Genomic DNA, 18,383 nt, shown 5'->3' with positions numbered 1-18,383 from the left:
GTTCATTCTTCACAAACAGACCTATAAATACCACGCTCACTTTGGATTGTCAAACAGACGCTGACTCTAACTGTCAACATGGGGAACACGGTATGTTCTTTTTTTTTCATCACCCCGATCAAGTCTACTTTACTGTGGTAATCAAAAACTGATAGACTTTCAGGGAAATGATTCATAACGCTGCAAGCATTCTACTATTATTGTGACCTAACGTTGAAAGTATATTCCGCTGCTCTGTTGAGATATTATCAGCTGGGGAAAACACTGCTTCATACACTATGCAAAAAAGTATGTGTTGCATGCCAAAATCCAATCGGCTCGTTGATTTGGTTTGGAAACGTGATCGTAATGCAATTATAAGTACATGATGTGCGAATCTGGCATAAAGACCTGTTCCAACACACGTCTCTACTGCTGGTAATGTATTAAAATACATGTAGACCTATATCGCATTCTTGTGACCAAAATGTTAACGATTAGAACAGTAGCGTTATCAACGTTACTTCGTTACTTACGTTTTTCTGTGTGTAAACCGGGTGTTTTTTCACAGTTAAGCGAAGCTCTCTGGGGGAAACCAGAGGTAGTGTACGTTGACAAGTACAAGGATATCACTGAGGAAAAAGTCCGCGAAGCCAAGGAAAAGAAAGCTAGACAGCTGAGGGAGCAGGCTGAGCGGGAACGTAGGGAAATACAAGAGGCTGAGAGGCGAGAAGAGGAAAGGCGAAGGCAGCAGCAACAACAGGAGGAGCAGGAGAAACAGAAGGAAGCAGAACGTCTCAGACGACTGCAGCAGGAATCACGCGGCCAGAAAAAGAAGCTGCTCCGCTACAACTTTGGCGACAAGCATGGTTTGCGTAACTTTGCATCCATTGACAAACGCGACATACAGCGAAGTGGCTTACGGATTGGCGTGATCGGGCCAACAGGGTCCGGAAAGAGCAGCTTCATCAACACCTGTGAACGCGCCATGAAACTAACCGAGAAGGGTAAGCATACATTCACTCGTACATGCTATCTTTATGTGAAAAAAATCACAAGCCCCTTTTAAGGCACGGCGTGTTTCCCGAATCTTTATTTACTGGCATAACTACCTGAATTGTGTTATAATCTACAGAATTACAGCCTTTTACACCCTTCACAAACATTGCCCGGGGTTGCTATCTGCAAGACCCCCTTCCCCATAAGTAAATCACTGTAAAACAAACCATTGTTTTCTTGTGCTTGTTGAGAAAACTTGCCCCACTTGATCATAATTATGACAGACACATGCTAGCTTCTTACCGTACGTAGCTAAGCACTAAATCTAAAAGTAGACCAAAAGAGTTGGCAAAGCAAGGGCAAATAAGGGGAGGGGCAAATTGTCACACAAATATTTAGGAGAGGGAAAAATTTGTACACCACTCCGCCCACAAAGCATGCCTCGTTTAATATCGATAAAGAAAAATTCTTTATCACTTATAGGGACTTGCGAGACGCAAACAAGCGGGGCGGAAGGCACAACCATCGTCCAAGAGTACCTTGACGACATCGGTAGCAAGTTCTGCTTAGTCGACACTCGCGGCTTCTTCAACTACGGTGAGAAGGAGTTCACAGCCATGACTAACATCGTGTATGGACGGCTCAGACCGGGCGAGAAGATCGACCTCGACAGTGCGGAAGAAGCGGGTAAAGACGACAGCTGGGATGCCTTCTCCAACGGGCTCCACGCCATAGTTATCGTCCTAGCAGCCACTCAGTAGAGTTAAGACCATTTCAGGACCCCCCAGCAATTTGGGCGTCGGCCGCCTTAGATACACATAGATACAACCTTTGACCCTGAATTTTCCAGATTTCTCCTATTGTTTGATAATTGCCCTGACCCTGCCCAGTGTGAAAACATTGCAAGAGGGGTGCCGGTGGACCAGGTGAGGTGATACCTGGCCGTTGTGTAGTGTGAAATGTTAGGCTGTCTGGAAACAGTGCTGGATGTGTATTATAATTGACAAAGGATTCTGTGTCTAGGAGTGGTTCTAATTTGTGTGATTCCCATATCTCAACATTACACACTGGTCGATTGTTCTGTCAAATGTGACATTTTCATTGCAAATAGCCTGACAAGGCATAAAACCTATAACACTCTAGTAAAGAAGAACCTGGGTATATTTATAACACCAGGGCCAGGGGTACTGTTCATAATCAAAAGTCTGATAACCCTCCATGTTTTTCTTAGACTAAGGAGAGAACTCAGTGGTTTGACATAGGTAAAACCTTTCACACACTTTCTTTCGAATTTTGGTAAGTTGTAGCAGCTCTATAGAACCCTTTTGCGTCGTGGAACAACAGACGATAAACTGGATAGTGAGTGCGTGTAATCAACTTGTTATAAAGAGCTTACCCCAACCAATAGTTATAATTTTTGATGTTATCAACTTGTTCCTTATGTAGTTGTAGAGTATGTTGGATCAAGAAATGGATTTTTGAGTCTTTTTCTAGTCTTACAATGTACTAGTACTTGGAACCCTGAAACAATGGTTGTTTATTGCTGATAAACCAAGCCAAGCTGACTGTCTGGCACTAGCAGGGAAAGGTGTGGACAAGCCGTGAACTGTCTATTGTTCTCCTCGGGTAGTCTGGTCCCCAACAAGGAAGGTGCTATGTCAACAAGTTAATTGGCTGTATTGTCCACTTATCCCAACAAAGTGATCAGATTTCAGTTCATAAGAAGCCAGAAGTTCAATTTTTGTGATCTTATTTTTTCCTTAAAAGCGCATCCACACAAAACATTCTTTTCAGTTACTGAACACATGTATAGAAAGTAGACAAGTCGTTCTACAACACTGTGTCGGGCCCAGAGTGCACAACATCTCCAACACTTTGCTAGCCTTGTATGAATATTGCAAACATGTAATTTTTGCCAAAAATGTGAACATATTAGATAATATCTGTTATAATAATAATAATGATACACCTGGGATCGATGGGATGTTATAGGGTTTTTACTGACGAATACATACATACCAAATTTGTCTGAAAAAAAGTTTGTCTAGGGGTCCCGCCAGGCACTTGAAGTTTATAGATTTATATGTGCTTATTAAATCAATATTATAATATTAGCAAGTTATTCACAAAATCCATGTAAGCAGAGAGTTTGCCATTGACCTTGTGCTTTAGTAGTTGTAGGAAATGTCAGAAAATAACCACCCAATAAGTGTACATTACACTTGAAAGTTGGGCTGTCAGTTAATGAGGCAGGGAGGCTCAGGGAGGGGGACAATGGTCTTAACTCTATTGAGCAAAGACCCTCTACTTTATAGCGGACAACACATGACCAACCTGAACACGATCCGAGAATTTATGAAGCCAAGAGGTAAATACTTTTTTTTGTATTTGAGAAAATTGCTAATTTGCTATATAAAGCTGACGTTGAGTTTCATACCAGTTCAACAAACACCTTAGTGTTTCTATGTTATTTCTTCATATAGTGTATTATATCGAATTGTATGTATGCTGTATGTAATCTTATTCACATTTCTGTTTTAGCCGTTGGGAATTGTTATGGCCTTTTCTGTTGTTTCGGCATAGACGTATGTCGGCTAATGTATTTCGCATTATTACATTTTTACCAGGTATATCCCCAGTGACTGTTGTAACACACGTTGACCAGGTCAGAGACGAGAAGGAGCTTAACAAAATCAAACTGAAGGCGTCTGCTGCAACAGGAAGCCCTCCGAGCCACGTCTACTTCATCGAGAACTACCATCCCGGCCACAACGACCGAGACTTCAGTATTGAGCTACGGGCGATGGAAATACTCAACTCTGCGCTCTTGGTGGGGGAGAGGTACGTGAGGATTCACAAGCAGCAACAGCAGTACGCTGCAGAGGAGAGGCAAGCAGCTGCCGGTTAGTAGTTTGACATTCCTTGACTTGTCATTTTTTAAAAGCCTAAGGCCACACCAAATTAATTTTCTGTTGGTAACAAAATATTGATGCATTTCACTTTCTATTTTCCAGTTCAGTGTGGGGCAAATGAACCTATTGAAGGATTCTTCCGTCGTCTTTGCGACACCAGACACATTCCGGTATGTTTTCACTTGATTTACATGTAGCGCCATACGTTTAAAACGTGTAGGGCATGAATGTGTGACCTAATATAAATCAATTACTGAATTAGAATACACCACCACTTAATAGTACTTCATTGTGTTGTACAGTATGACAAGACGGAGTCAGTCATCGCTCACTTGAAGGAAGAAGACGTTACAACGGCCAAACTGCTCCGAGACAACTGGGACGACTTGGAAGCCGAGCTGCAGATTACTTCGCGAATGAAAACATACGTCAGAGAAATGTTGTTCAAGTAGCAAAGAACAAAGAAATCAATCGCATTAGATTTTTAAATATAGGCGTCCCTATCTGTGTTGTAACATTCTGTTCACACCACCTTATATTTACTCATAAATCGACAATGGCTACTGGTATGTTGTGGTGCAGGACACGTTGCTCCTTTTATCATAATCTGCTGTACATTCATAGAGTATTAATGGATTAGCAACCGTTGCATATTCGGAACTAGAGTTCCACGATCTCATACCTTCGCCAAATGATGTTAATCTTTATGACTGACAAAGATGATTCCTTCTGATTATGCAAATAAAATCCTCATTTGCATTATATTTATATTATAATATTGTATTATAATATTGTATTATATAGTTGATCATATTCTCCATCAAAAGACAGCCTTATCTTAGCAAAGAAAGCCATTCTATCATTTCCTCATAAATTATGCAAATGAGGTCCTTATTTGAATAACTTATGTTTATTGATGTTCTCCTTCACTTAACTTTCAAATACCCCAAGTATGAAATTCCAGGCAGTTAGCATTATGGAATTATAACATTTTCTCATTAATTATGCAAATTAGGTGTTAATTTACATAATTAATATCTGCCTGTGTTTCTCTCGTTCTCAATTACATATGTCACAAGCTTGAATAGTCCTAGAATGTAATGCAGCTGATTTATAGAATTTTGCCATTAATTATGTAAATTAGATCCAGATTTGCATAATTGTCACATAATTATGTCAAGCGTCACTTGAGCTACCTACATACCAAAATTCACGAATATCCGTCCACCGGTTCTTGAGTTATCCTCTTTTGAATATTTTCAAACAAATAGCCCTGCAGTTCCTGAGCAAGCCGCTAGGGGGCCCAAACTCGTGTCACTTCTTCCCCAGCATGAGAGCTACCTACCATCCAAATTTCGTCACCCCAGCATGTCTAGATCATGAGATATCAAAACCGGAAGTTCAGCTGCAGTACCATAACAAGCCGCTAGGGGGTCCAAAATCTAATCATTTCCAGGTCTCATCAAGACCTACCCACCTACCAAATATCAAGATAATCCATCTAAGCTTTCTCGAGTTATGCTGTTGACAGACACACACACAGACACACACACAGACACACAGACACACGGCCACGAAAACATAACCTTCTTGGCGAAGGTAATAAACGACGAAGACTACACATATGACTACATTAAGTCTTTAACAGTCTGGATCGGCCGTAGTGCTGCATGTTAATTGTAACGCGTGATTAGTGTTTTAACAGTGTTTTCAAACGATGTAACCTTAGGAACCCCCCAAAATAAAGGCACGCTTGACGTGTCACAACAGTGTACATCGATACCTAGTACCTTTATGTGAACCGTGAACCCAGGATTTGTAGAGCTGCCCTAGATACACATCTTAGTCTACACCGCAACTCACTTGTGCTTTTAACTTCAAGTGTGTTGGTGGCGGCATTAATATATGAATGAATGAATGAATGAATGAATGAATGAATGAATGAATGAATGAATGAATGAATGAATGAATGAATGAATGAATGAATGAATGAATGAATGAATGAATGAATGAATGAATGAATGAATGACTTTATTTTCGTGCCATTGCGATCATATGTCGCCCAGCCCATATGGGCTTATAAGGCACCGACAAAATACAAAATCAAGACAAATAAGTATTTATTTTATTATCTTTGGGGTAGTAGGGTTGCACCTATAGCGCTGATCACCCCATCCTTGACTAAGTGGCGTTAAATCCATCAGACGCCCGAACTGTTATGAGTCTTCGGATGCTTTCAGTTCAGGTCATGTAGAGCGCGCATCCCTGCCGCATCGCCAAGATGCGTTCCTAAGGTGCTGGGGTTAGCAGCCCCTACCACCTGATGTAAGAATTCCCGCTAAAGAGACAAATAAGAAGCCTCGAAAGGACGGATCTACCCGGAAACGACAAATGCATGGCAAACGACTGAGAGAATCTGAACTAAGTATACTAGAGGTGAACATCAGAGGCCTTAGGGCAAACCTGGGCGAGCTTGCCAACCTTTGCCACAGCCTCAAACCAACTATTATTGTCGTCATCGAAACATTCTTGGACTCGACTGTGAAGGATGGAGCTGACTGTATAGCCATCCCTGGGTATTCTCTCTGCTGCCGCAGAGATAGATCTAACTCATTCGGCGGCGGCATTGCTGTCTACTGTCTTGAAGGAATCGCAATCCTCCATGACAAGGACCAAGATCCTGAAGACCTAGAACTTATGTGGTTCTCAGTGTCCCTCAAAACTCAGAACCTACTAATAGCTGCTGTCTACAGACCACCAAGCAGCAATAGCGATGTCATTAACTACCTAGATAACAACACACAAACTATGCTTACGGTCTTTAATGCACAGTCTGTGATTCTGCTCGGAGACTTTAATGTCCACCACAAAGACTGGCTCGGCAGTCACACAACAGACTCAGCAGGCCGACGGATGCTTGAGGTGTCCAACTGTCTTGGATTGAAGCAGATCGTCACAGAAGCAACTCGAGGGGACCAGATTCTTGACCTGGTCCTGACCGACATCGCTTCCACTGCTGAAACCATGGCAGCTCTGGGCACATCTGACCACAACCCCGTCCTTGTCAAGTTGAAAGTACCCCTATATAGGGACAAGCCCTACAGGCGAAGGGTCTGGCGCTATGACAAGGCTGACTTCTGGGGCCTCAGAGGTCATCTATCTGCTGCAGATTGGTCAAGCGCCTTTCAGACCAAAGACCCTGAAGAGGCCTGCAGCAATGTAACATCTATAATCCTTGATGCAATGGACACCTTCATTCCAAGCAAGGTTGTCACCAACAAAACTGGCGACAAAGTCTGGTTTGATGATCGTTGCAGGACAGCTGCAAACAGAAAACGGCGGCTATTCAAGGAATTTAAGAAACACAATACAGACGAAAACAAAGCTCGCTTTGTCAAAGCAAGGAAGGACTACAACCGTGCTGAGAAGCAGGCAAAAAGAAGGTACAACAACAAACTGAAAGAGGATCTTTCATATGGAAACCTCTCCAGCAAAAAATGGTGGAACATAGTAAACACACTCTCTGGTAGAAAAGGCAAGTCGGACATTCCTGTTCTTAAGGACCAAAATTTCAGCTACACCACGGCAAGGGAAAAAGCTGAAAAGCTTGCCCAGACATTCGCTGAGAAATGCCAGCTTAAAGATGCAGACGAGCCTGCTCCAGAGGTTCCAATTACCACCACACATACCAAGACCAACATAGTGTTTAAACCAAAAGTCATCAGGAAGTTCCTGCACAAACTGAAACCAGACAAAGCCACCGGTCCCGATGAAGTACCCATTAGAGTACTGAAGAAGTGCTGTGCTGAGTTAGCCAGCCCCCTAAGTCGTCTTTTTAGTCTTTGCTTCAATAACGGTGTGTTTCCAAGCCAGTGGAAATGTGCCTCAGTCATTCCAGTTCACAAGAGAGACTCAAAGTCCAACCCGTCTATGTACCGTCCCATCTCCCTTCTGAGCAACATCAGCAAAGTTATGGAAGCTGTGGTGCAGACAGAGCTTCAGAAGTATCTGTTGCAGAACAACCTTATCTCAGATCGGCAGTTTGGATTTAGACCACATCACAGCACTGCCGACATCCTTACCATTCTTTCCCAGCATTGGTCCAATGCACTGGATAATGGCTATGAAGTGTGTCTCATAGCCCTGGACATCAAGGGGGCTTTTGACAAAGTTTGGCACAACGGACTTTGTTCAAAACTCAGAAGCAAGGGAGTTTGCGGCAAGCTGCTGACGTGGATTGAGAGCTATCTCTCTGACCGTTCAATCAAAGTGGTCCTTTCCGGCCAGTCCTCAACCACGACATCCATCAATGCATCTGTCCCTCAGGGCTCAATTCTGGGACCCCTGCTGTTCTCAGTCTTTATAGATGACGTGGGAGACGGGTGTGAGAGCCCTCCGTATCTATACGCAGATGACTCCACTCTCTACTGTGTAGTCAGAACAAACGACGACAGAGCCTCAGCAGTGATGAGCCTTAACAGGGACTTGGAAAGAATGAGGATCTGGGCAGAGAAATGGAAAGTTACATTTGAACCAACCAAGTGTAAAACAATGACAATCTCTAGAAAAAGATCTCGAGCAAGGTCAGACCTTTCTTTGGAAACACCAAACTGGCTGAGAAAGACGAACTGGAAATCTTGGGAGTCACTATTGACAACAAGCTCAGCTGGACAAAACACGCCTTAAACACTGCAGCCAGAGCTGGCCAGAAACTTGGAGCTATGAGGCGAGTTGCCCGCAAGCTCACTCCCAGTGGAAGAGCTGCAGTGTACAAGGCACAAGTACGCAGTGTTATGGAGTATGCCTCACTGTGCTGGATGAGTGCACCTGCCACCTCGTTGGGACTCCTGGATTCTGTTCAAAGGAGGGCACTTAAAAATCATAGGAACAAACGAACAAGAAGCTAGGTTGACACTGAACATCCCATCACTTCAGCACCGTCGCCAAGTGGCTGCTGCGGCACTCTTGTACAAAATGCACACAGACACATGCCCAGCAGGCCTGAAGACAATGCTCCCCAAGCCGTACACCTTCAGACGAACAACCAGAACTAGTCTTGCTATGCCAACCCACGCACTTGCACAACCGGTATCTAGAACCAGCTCTACCGGCCGGACCTTCATCCACACAGGAGTTCAGATCTGGAACCAACTCCCAGACTCCATTGTGGGCAACATCAACAACAACGGACTGCAGTCCTTCAAAGTCAGAGTCCATCGACACCTCCTTCATTGCAATTGAGAACTTGGCAGCTGTGAGCCACTGATTGCCCACTGATTGAGCCATTGTACAATCAGTGGGTATTGCTCACTATAGCATATTATAAAAAAAAATATATATATAATAACAATTAAATAAATATACAGTACTTTTCGGTCGCGGCGGTTTTTCTAGAGTTCGAGGTTAGAAGATCAGAGTCTTTTGACAAAACAAGAGAAAATAGAACAAATTGTTTACAAAGATAACGCTACATTCAATATTTTCATAATCAAATTCAGTACGTGTGAAAATAAATCGAAGATATTATATCATTCCGGTAAGGAGTCCATAGTCACTCGTTGCAGCATATTTTAGGCCATTTTAGAATGTTACAACTGTCGAAGTTTGGTCTCAAACATGGTTTATACAGCTAAAGTAATATTTTCTATCCACCGAATTTCCTCTCAATATGCATATTCATGCCATATTTTCCATCCCCCGTCTTATTTCCTCTTTCATGCCATATTTCCTATCCCAGTCTCTAATTGATTTCCTATCATGCCATTTTGATGACACCTAATATAAGGAGAGTACAGTATATGAATACCTTCTTGCTAATACATGATGTAGTAACTGTAATGTGTAACGATACAAATGAAAGTGTTCAGAACTAGATCTAGAGTTCCCCGATCCCAAATGATGTTAATCTTTATGACTGACAAATTATAGATTATATTATTATTATTATAACAAGTAGGATCCTCATTTTCATGAATTATATTATTTTATCATATTCTCAAGCAAAAGAGGTCTTATATTAAAAACCAATGCCATTCTAGCATTTCCTCATAAATTATGCAAATGAGGTCCTGGTTTTAATACATTGTGTTTAATGATGTTCACCTTCACTGAACTTTGAAATACCACAAGTATGAAATTCCAGGCAGTTATCATTACATAATTATAAAATATTCTCATTAATTATGCAAATTAATTCTTAATATACATAATCAATATCTGCCTGTGTTTCTGTCGTTCTGAATTACCAATGTCCCAAGCTTCAATAGTCCTATCATGGAATGCAGCTGATTTATAGAATTTCTCCATAGATTATGCAAATTACATCCATATTTGCATAATTTTCACCTAATTACATCAAGCATTACGTAAGTTACCTACATATATATATAGCCCTGCAGTTCCAGAGCAACTAGGGGGCCCAAACTCACGACACTTCTTCCCCAGCCCAAGAGCTACCTACCATCCAAATTTCGTCACCCTAGCATGTCTAGATCATGAGATATCAAAACCGGAAGTTCAGCTGCAGTACCATAACAAGCCGCCAGGGGGTCCAAAATCTAATCATTTTGAGGTCTTATCAAGACCTACCCACCTACCAAGTATCAAGACAATCCATCAAGTCCTCCTCAAGTTATCGTGTTTACACACACACACACACACACACACACACACACACACACACACACACACACACACACACACGAACGCCTCTGAAAACATAACCTTCTTAGCGAAGGTAATAAGGTAATAAGGAGGGTGCTGGATTGGACACTGCAGCTGAAACGCACCTGGATATAGCAGCCCCCTCTAGTGCAAATGGACGTGCCCTTTCACGGATGATATCTCGCTCTCTTGGCCGAGACCAGAACTACGTTCTTTAATCTTACTTAGCGTTACATACCTTGGTGTTGCTTGAAAATGTCGAACCTCCGAAGTTTTCTCAAAACGTACCAAACAGGGCAGATAGTAGACGACTTCCCCGACGCTCGCCAGGGAGAACTGCAGCGTACTGTTGTGAGGGTGGGCCTTTTTGGCCTCACAGGTTCGGGAAAGAGCTCGTTTGTCAACACAGTGCTGAGGTGTTTGGGGGGTAAGGACGGGATCGAAGAATTGGCGATGGTGCAAAGCAGCGGCGCAGAAGGTCAGTATAAAATGACATGTATCGTGTGCCATATATAAAAATCTTAATAAAATACCGTCAATGAACATTCGATGCTAAGAGTATCAGGAAAGTCCCGGGTCATTGAGATATTTGCAAATGACATTTCCCTACAAGGGTACTGTCTAAACTTTACTTCAAATCGTTTACAGGAACGGTGATCGTGGAGGAATTTGCATTCGGAGGAGAGGGAACAGATAAACCTGGCTTCTTTCTTTTGGACACCCGAGGGTTTGACAAGTTGGGTGATGAAGCACAAAATGAAATGCTGGCCATTCTGAATGGAGACATAAGAGGTGGTCAATTCATAGACAGAGGTAAAAACAGTTTAACAGCTAATAGAAGCTTTAAAGTATCCCATCTTTTCCTGCATCGTATCCTTATTCATGTCTATCAAATGATGTGCTGTATCTACCATATGATAACACAATATGAAAAACACCATTTGAAAAGATGTCACAGGATTTCCTTAATCATGCAAATGCTTTCATTTGAGTAATGTTCATCTTTACCTGGTCTAAAGATGTCAAAATTCCCATCATTTACCTGGCTGTAACAGTAATGATAGTATTTGCTCATCAGATTGTGCATATGATTGAACAATTTTTACTGATATTTGTCAATATTTATCTCTTCTTAAACTGCAAGAGATTAAGGCAATGGAATTATATAATTTTTTCATTAATCCGTATTATAGGAAAACCTACAGAGACCTCCATGACAGGACAAGACTACAAGTTAAGTCGGGAGGTACATGTGGTACTGTGGTTTGTCAAGGGCAGTGACCCTCGTCTGCAGAGTGGGACATATCAGAGCCACATGGCATTTCTAAGGATGATGCTTGTTAAGAGAGGTAAAAATGTTGCTCCTTCTTAGTTGTTAGAACTTGAAGTGTAATAATATATCCTGTTAGAACTGGAACTTGTCAAGTTGCTGTGTAAATAGCATAATGGTTTGCCCAATTAGCCAGTGACTATATCAATATATTATATATGACTGAATAAACTTTATGATACATGTTGCTGTCACACACACATGCACACACACACTCAAACACACACACATTATATGCACATAAGGATTTGATTTGTCAGACTGTATAGAGAGTTATGCATCCAGGATATATTACCTCTCCTTGTAGATGTGTACATGTTGTATACATCGCAACTGTAGAAGATCTTGTAGTACCACCATTGACAGTACATAGTACCACCATGGACAGCTACTATAAGAGAGTCTCATATGCCATGGAAACTCTTAGACTGTGAACACTTGCCATCAAATATGAACAATATTGTGCTTCAAGTTTGCTGGATCCCTGATGGTAAACATGGTTTATGACATATTTGCAAGTTCGGCATGTTAACTACCATCAGAGAGAAACAATTTTTTTTTCTTTTCTTTTGAAATCAGGTGAAAATTGAGGCAACCATATGCATAGGATTCACTTGCTGTGGCCTAGTATAGAAAAACATAAAATTGCTACAATAATATCCTATCATCCACAGCTGTGAGGACACTGACGATCATCACACATAATGATGAGCTGCAGAGAAGGGGCTGCACGGATGAACAGCGTCGCAACATCATTGATTTTGCAGGAGAGATCACAGGAAGTGATCAAGACCAGACCTATTTCCTAACAAATTACATAGATGGGAAACCCTTCCCTAGTGAACAGGAACACCAGGTTCTAGACATAGTCAAGACAGCTCTTACTTCAGCAGAGTATACCATTAGAATGAGACAATCCAAAAGAAATAAGCAAGAGAGGGATGCAAAACCACATTAGCTGTGCTGACATATCTGAAACTCATGTATGAAAAAGAGTTTTACGACATCATACATTTCTCAAATGATGTTAACCTTTAATGATGACATATCATAAAGTTTTCTCTGTGATTATGCAAAAGGATTCATTTTCATGAATTGTAATACATAATGATCATCTCTACAAACATTGCAAATTGCAAAAAGTCTTATTTCAACAAAGGTTGTTGTAGCATTTATAATGCAAAGGAGGCTCATTTTTAATTAAAATTGGTTATGGAAATTAGGTCTCTATTTACATACTTGATATCTATCCAACTTTTCATACAGAAAAATAGCATTATTATCATGTCTTGATAATAACTTACTTATCAAAGTTATCATGACTCAAACTTCCTCTAATGTAGCCTGGTTACCAAACCTATTATAGCTCCCGAGTCCTTGCGGAGAGGATGTAGGACTCGGGCTAGGGAGCTATAATAGGTTTGGTAACCAGGCTATCTCTTATGCACATCTCGTTAGGTTCCCTTACAATAGTCATTGTGTGTCAGTAACAGTAACAAAATGGTCTTGCTTAGTCTGAATGGCTTTGTATTCATCATATAATATATTATAAAAAAAGTGCCAGGTAGTGCTTGGCTGCCTAGTTGTTTTTTTATGTAATAGCTGCAGATGTTTCAAAAAGATATTCTGTGAGATGGTGTAATCATAATGCACACTGTTCATATCTGATTTTAAAATGTATATCTGTATTTTTCAACATATCGATGCTTTGTAAATTGGTTTACAATTCAGCTTTTTACTACAAAGGACTAATAAAACGATCTTGAACAAGTTATTCTACAGAAACATATGATCATGCCGGTTGTTTTTCCATGGTGCCCTTTAATTAATCATGCCCTTAGCCCGGGGGTGGGGGAGGTTTCGGACGAACCCCACCACAAGGCTCAAAGGTCCACTTTTTGGTCCCCTTTTTATCTAAAGGTGCAAGATTTTTCTTTAAAAGATGGACTGATTCGTGTCACCAGCGAGGCTGGAATCATATGAAAACGGCTCACTTTGTCATTGAAAAAAGTTATCTCTGATTTTTTTCTGTAAAATTTAAAATCATCTAAAAAGCGCTGACACTGGAAAGGGAACCAGACGAAAATCCTTCGAGGAAGTACACGTGCGTGATACTGTGGATACTAAAGGTACGTGTTTCCATACAGACAACAGGACTTCCGTCAGTGGAATATGTGTCAATTACATTTGCATTGTATTTCTTGTACTGAATTTACCAGTACTCAGATTGAAACCAGGCAAGGACAAATTGTAGAACCACACGAAGAACACCAGAATGTCGACATCATATTCAGGATATCAAGCATTCTAATGCACGTGGAAAGCCTAATGTATATGCCTACATGTACAAGAGCATCTACGCTGAGCTTGCATCGACGTAGTTACTCGGCGTAATTACGTTCATAAGCAGAAAGCTACTTTCACTGTACACACCATCTTGTGATAACATCTAAGTGCAGCCATTCATGCATATGACCCCAGAGCTGACATCCTGTCGTAAGCAATTGTTGTGAGTTGTGACACATGTCACTCCTATTGTGTGTCCTGGGCGCGGTGTTGTGAAGGTGCTTTTAGTACACAAAAGAACACCTGTAATGACTTTCCGCTTCAAATATCACATTTAGATATACGTGAGCGCATTCTGCAAAATAATTGACACATGTGCACCCAAATAAAGTACATATGACCCCAGAGCTGACATCCTGTCATAAGCAATTGTTGTGACACATGTCACTCCTATTGTTGTCCTGGGCGTGCCTTATGTGAAGGTACACAAAGAACGTTCGTTATTACTTTCGACTCCAAATGTCACATTCTGCAAAATGAGTGACTCCTTTAATTTTCCCATATGCACCCAAAAAGTGTTAAGAAGTGAAAGACAGCAAAACTCCTAACGTGACATATCCATACACAATGTACATTATGTTTTGCAGAGCGACCCCTAAAATAGCTTAATATAGAGTATGATCGATCCAACTAAACGAAAAATGGCAACGAAAAAACTTCTTCACAAAAAAACAGCAACTAAAAAGACTGGAACTCCCGAAATTTGCTCGGGACCAAATACAGTATCTCCCTCCCTAGCATTAAGCGGTTTTCGTTGCCCTTTTCCCAATGTACTCCTCCTATTAATGCGCCATACTTTCTTCAGTAGGTCAGGACCCAACCACGTCGAAAACAGGTACGTTCGACGACCCCACATCGTATCAAGCTGCTGACACTGGAAAGGGAACCAGACGAAAAAGGAAGCAATCCTTCGAGGAAGTACACGGGCGTGATACTGTGGATACTAAAGGTACGTGTTTCCATACGTACAACAGGACTTCCATCAGTCGACGTCAAAATCAGGATATCAAGCATTCTAATGCACGCGTGGAAAGCCTAATGTATATGCCTACAAGAGTATACATCTACACTGAGCTTGCATCGACGTAGTTACTCGGCGTAATTACGTTCATAAGCAGAAAGCTACTTTCACTATAAACACCATATTGATAACATCTAAGTGCAGCCATAAATGGATATGACGCCGTAGCCGAAAACATGTCATAAGCAATTTTTATGACTGATGGAAATAGCTTAAGTATCTTTACCACACGTCACTACTCCTATTGTGTGTCCTGGGCGCGGTGTTGTGAAGGTACTTTTAGTACACAAAAGAGCACCTGTAATGACTTTCTGCTTCAAATATTACATTTAGATATACGTGAGCGACTTTAGATATAAGTGACTCATTTCATGTTCACATGTGCACCCAAATGTTAAGAAGTGGTAAACAAATTATGTATTTTATATATATAATATATAAATATATAATATATGATATATACTGAATAATATATATATATAAATCGCGCTCCTGGTGGCCACCTGCCCAGAGGTTTGCCGCCCCCTTAGGAAAACAGTTGCAGACTGACTACTGTAAACACAGGCTACATAAAATCAACAACACGACAATCTAACTAGATGAACAATGTCAACTTTCATAACAATATCTTTCATTTACTACACATTATTCATTTGACATGTCGCAGTAGTTGGAAACCACAATCCCAAAAGATACTCGCAATCATTATGCACAACAGCCACCTAATATCTGCTTAGAGAACCTCGGCTATATATACCTGACAACTACCTAAACCAACGGTCTATTCAAAACAACGGGTTTTTCTGGACTCATAAATGTAGGGGTGCATCTGAAATATTACATTGACCACAAAAACAGCAACGGTAAAAATAAAGACATGTGCATCAACACGGGCATGCCTGCAGACGACGTCTAAAATATTGCATGCCGATTAAACAAAGGGAACCCAGTGTTTTGACTGCGAATACGAAAAATCGTCTAGTCCCGACCCCTATCCCTTTAGAATTCCTGTTTGAGTGTTAAACTGAAGTTGAATTGTTCACCTATCAATAGCGCCACCTTGCAGTTTGTGATTGTACTGTCACGTAGAAACGGTAGCGACGAGTGCGCATGTGCAGTACCAAAGTTCCCGGATATTGGTTACCGTTTTCGAATGTTGGCGACCCCGGAACTGCTGATTGTCTCGAGAAGCCATTTAAATTTTCGATCGTTCCTGCCTTGTTCCGGGCTTCTCTCCTGCAAAAATGGCGGGCAGGGAATATTCCACGTCGTTCAGCGAGTTCGACACGGAAGATCTCAGCCTGGAGACGACCGTACCGACGGATTTTTCGGACGAAGCGGAGGGAGACCGCAGCAGAGGTGGGAGGGCCCGAAAGGAGAAAGTTACCAAACAGCTGATAGAACGTAAACAACTGGCACACGACTTGCAGCTCGTCAGAATAGAGCTGAGTCAGAAGAACCTCATCATCGAAAACCTGAAGGCAGAACATGTTACCAAAGTGGAGGAGCTGGAAGAGAAACTTAGCGACGCATTGCACCAGAGGCACATTCTGCAGGCCAAGCTGGAGTCGCAACTCAAGGTAGTACGAGTATCATGAAAATTATATAAAATTATCAGCTTAGCCTTTTCAGCTTTACCAATATATAATAGTGAAATTATGATGCAAATTATGGTGTTCATGAAATCAGTTTCTGTTACTCCTTGATTCAGAGATGCAAATTGCAAATAAAACTGCAAATAATGATGATACCTACATGTTTTGTACATTATGTACAAAACATGTAGGTATCATAATTATTTGCAGTTGTATTTATACATTTGTATCAGTCACTGTGGTGTGTGTACTTGAGTAGGTCTCCTCAGCTTTATAATATAATAGCGAGTGGCAGTTAAAAGTCACTGTTAAAAAGCAAAAATATTTCTATAATACTAATAAGATGTGTCGCCGACCAACCTCTTCACTAAAAAAATTATGAGTCGATGTTTTAAATTTTTATTCTTATGATGATCAATCAATTGCAGTAATGAAAAGCAGAATTAATAATTTTTGTTAAAAGCGGTGGACATTACACTGCGTAGTAACATAATGTTTTATGTTACGTCGATGAAGGTTAGACATCCAAGTAATACGATACGCCAAAAAGCAGTTACTCAAGCAAATGGATATGATTTTGGAAACGGTCAGATGTTTCAGCTAGTATCCACTAGCTTCACAGCTCCACAATCAATAGTTTGTGCTTACAAACCTGCATTTCCCCTCTGGTCTCTCAGTCACTGACGAAAGCTAGTGGATACTAGCTGAAACATCTGACCGTTTCCAAAATCATATCCAGTTGCTTGAGTAACTGCTTTTTGGCATAATGTTTTATGTTATTTGGAATCCCCCTACAGATGCACCAGGAGGAGTCTCGGCGGAGACAGGAGCAGACACGTGCCGAGATCGAGCGCATCATGCAGCGACAGCAGCAGCTGGAGACAGCTAATGCCAGGCTACAGGCGCACGCAGGTGACATCAGGTGCGGCATCTGATGTGTCAAAACTAGAGCTCTGTACTACCTTAACAAATTTTAGGTACAGATAAACAGGTACAGGTACACGGGTTTAGGTACAGGTCCAGACATCTAGAAGGAGCATAACTAATATGCAATAGATCTTTAATTTCAGGGAAGTTAACACTGTCACTCTGTAACACAAACACACTTCTGTCCTTACTTTGGGACCGTTGGGGGACCAGCTATGTACACATTTTAGGTCACAAATAGGCATATAATTAGTGTGAAATTATTTAGGTACACTACCGGTACTGAGGGATTAGGTAATATTTTGGACCAGTCACCTGTATCTATTTAATTTTTTGGGTATAGAACCAGTACACAGCTCTAGTAAAAACTCCACTCTGTACACTGTTCTAGTTGTAGGGGAAACTGTTCTGTTATGAAAAAATTCTATTACTGTGAATACATTAAAAAAGCCAACCTACCGGACATAATATATTGAATATGCAAATTACAATGCTGAGCTTGGATATATGATGTCTTATGTTGTGATTGACAGGAGGAGTCTTCGTGACTTGAACCTGGCAGAGGGACAGTACTTTGAGCTGAAGGGGATGGGCAGAGGAGCAGATCACCC

The 18,383-nt window shown here is 41.2% G+C and overlaps 3 protein-coding genes across 3 annotated transcripts in view; all 3 read left to right on the top strand.

Annotated features, from left to right (window-relative positions):
* Window positions 1-78: 78 nt before the first annotated feature.
* On the top strand, window positions 79-4,433 carry LOC109487625. The gene is made up of 7 exons (XM_019791629.1): window positions 79-90; window positions 551-986; window positions 1,462-1,735; window positions 3,273-3,346; window positions 3,606-3,881; window positions 3,993-4,060; window positions 4,193-4,433. The coding sequence occupies exons 1-7, from the start codon at window positions 79-81 to the stop codon at window positions 4,340-4,342; spliced, it is 1,290 nt and encodes a 429-aa protein (XP_019647188.1). The 3' UTR covers window positions 4,343-4,433.
* A 6,250-nt stretch (window positions 4,434-10,683) lies between these two features.
* On the top strand, window positions 10,684-12,951 carry LOC109487730. Its single transcript, XM_019791788.1, has 4 exons — window positions 10,684-11,031; window positions 11,202-11,366; window positions 11,747-11,902; window positions 12,558-12,951. The coding sequence occupies exons 1-4, from the start codon at window positions 10,809-10,811 to the stop codon at window positions 12,839-12,841; spliced, it is 828 nt and encodes a 275-aa protein (XP_019647347.1). The 5' UTR covers window positions 10,684-10,808; the 3' UTR covers window positions 12,842-12,951.
* Window positions 12,952-16,356: 3,405 nt separating this feature from the next.
* Window positions 16,357-18,383, top strand: part of LOC109487757 (progesterone-induced-blocking factor 1-like) — a 14,732-nt gene continuing 12,705 nt past the window's right edge. The window contains exons 1-3 of the mRNA XM_019791823.1: window positions 16,357-16,830; window positions 17,643-17,767; window positions 18,306-18,372. Coding sequence (XP_019647382.1) covers window positions 16,495-16,830; window positions 17,643-17,767; window positions 18,306-18,372 — 528 coding nt within the window. The 5' untranslated portion in view covers window positions 16,357-16,494. The remainder of the gene's footprint in view (window positions 16,831-17,642; window positions 17,768-18,305; window positions 18,373-18,383) is intronic.

This window comes from Branchiostoma belcheri, unplaced genomic scaffold (genome assembly GCF_001625305.1).
Source record: "Branchiostoma belcheri isolate BF01 breed outbred unplaced genomic scaffold, Haploidv18h27 scaffold9, whole genome shotgun sequence".
Classification (NCBI taxonomy): Eukaryota; Metazoa; Chordata; class Leptocardii; order Amphioxiformes; family Branchiostomatidae; genus Branchiostoma; species Branchiostoma belcheri.
This window is presented reverse-complemented; position numbering and strand designations above follow the sequence as displayed.

What these genes read in the sequence shown, in the direction of transcription:
- LOC109487625 (XM_019791629.1), top strand. An exon ending in AGAATTTATGAAGCCAAGAG is followed by an intron (nt 3,347 to 3,605) that starts GTAAATACTTTT and finishes CATTTTTACCAG; the next exon opens with GTATATCCCCAGTGACTGTT. An exon ending in GCGACACCAGACACATTCCG is followed by an intron (nt 4,061 to 4,192) that starts GTATGTTTTCAC and finishes TGTGTTGTACAG; the next exon opens with TATGACAAGACGGAGTCAGT.
- LOC109487730 (XM_019791788.1), top strand. Translation starts at nt 10,809, where the DNA reads ATGTCGAACCTCCGAAGTTTTCTCAAAACGTACCAAACAGGGCAGATA. An exon ending in TGGTCAATTCATAGACAGAG is followed by an intron (nt 11,367 to 11,746) that starts GTAAAAACAGTT and finishes TCCGTATTATAG; the next exon opens with GAAAACCTACAGAGACCTCC. An exon ending in GATGATGCTTGTTAAGAGAG is followed by an intron (nt 11,903 to 12,557) that starts GTAAAAATGTTG and finishes TATCATCCACAG; the next exon opens with CTGTGAGGACACTGACGATC.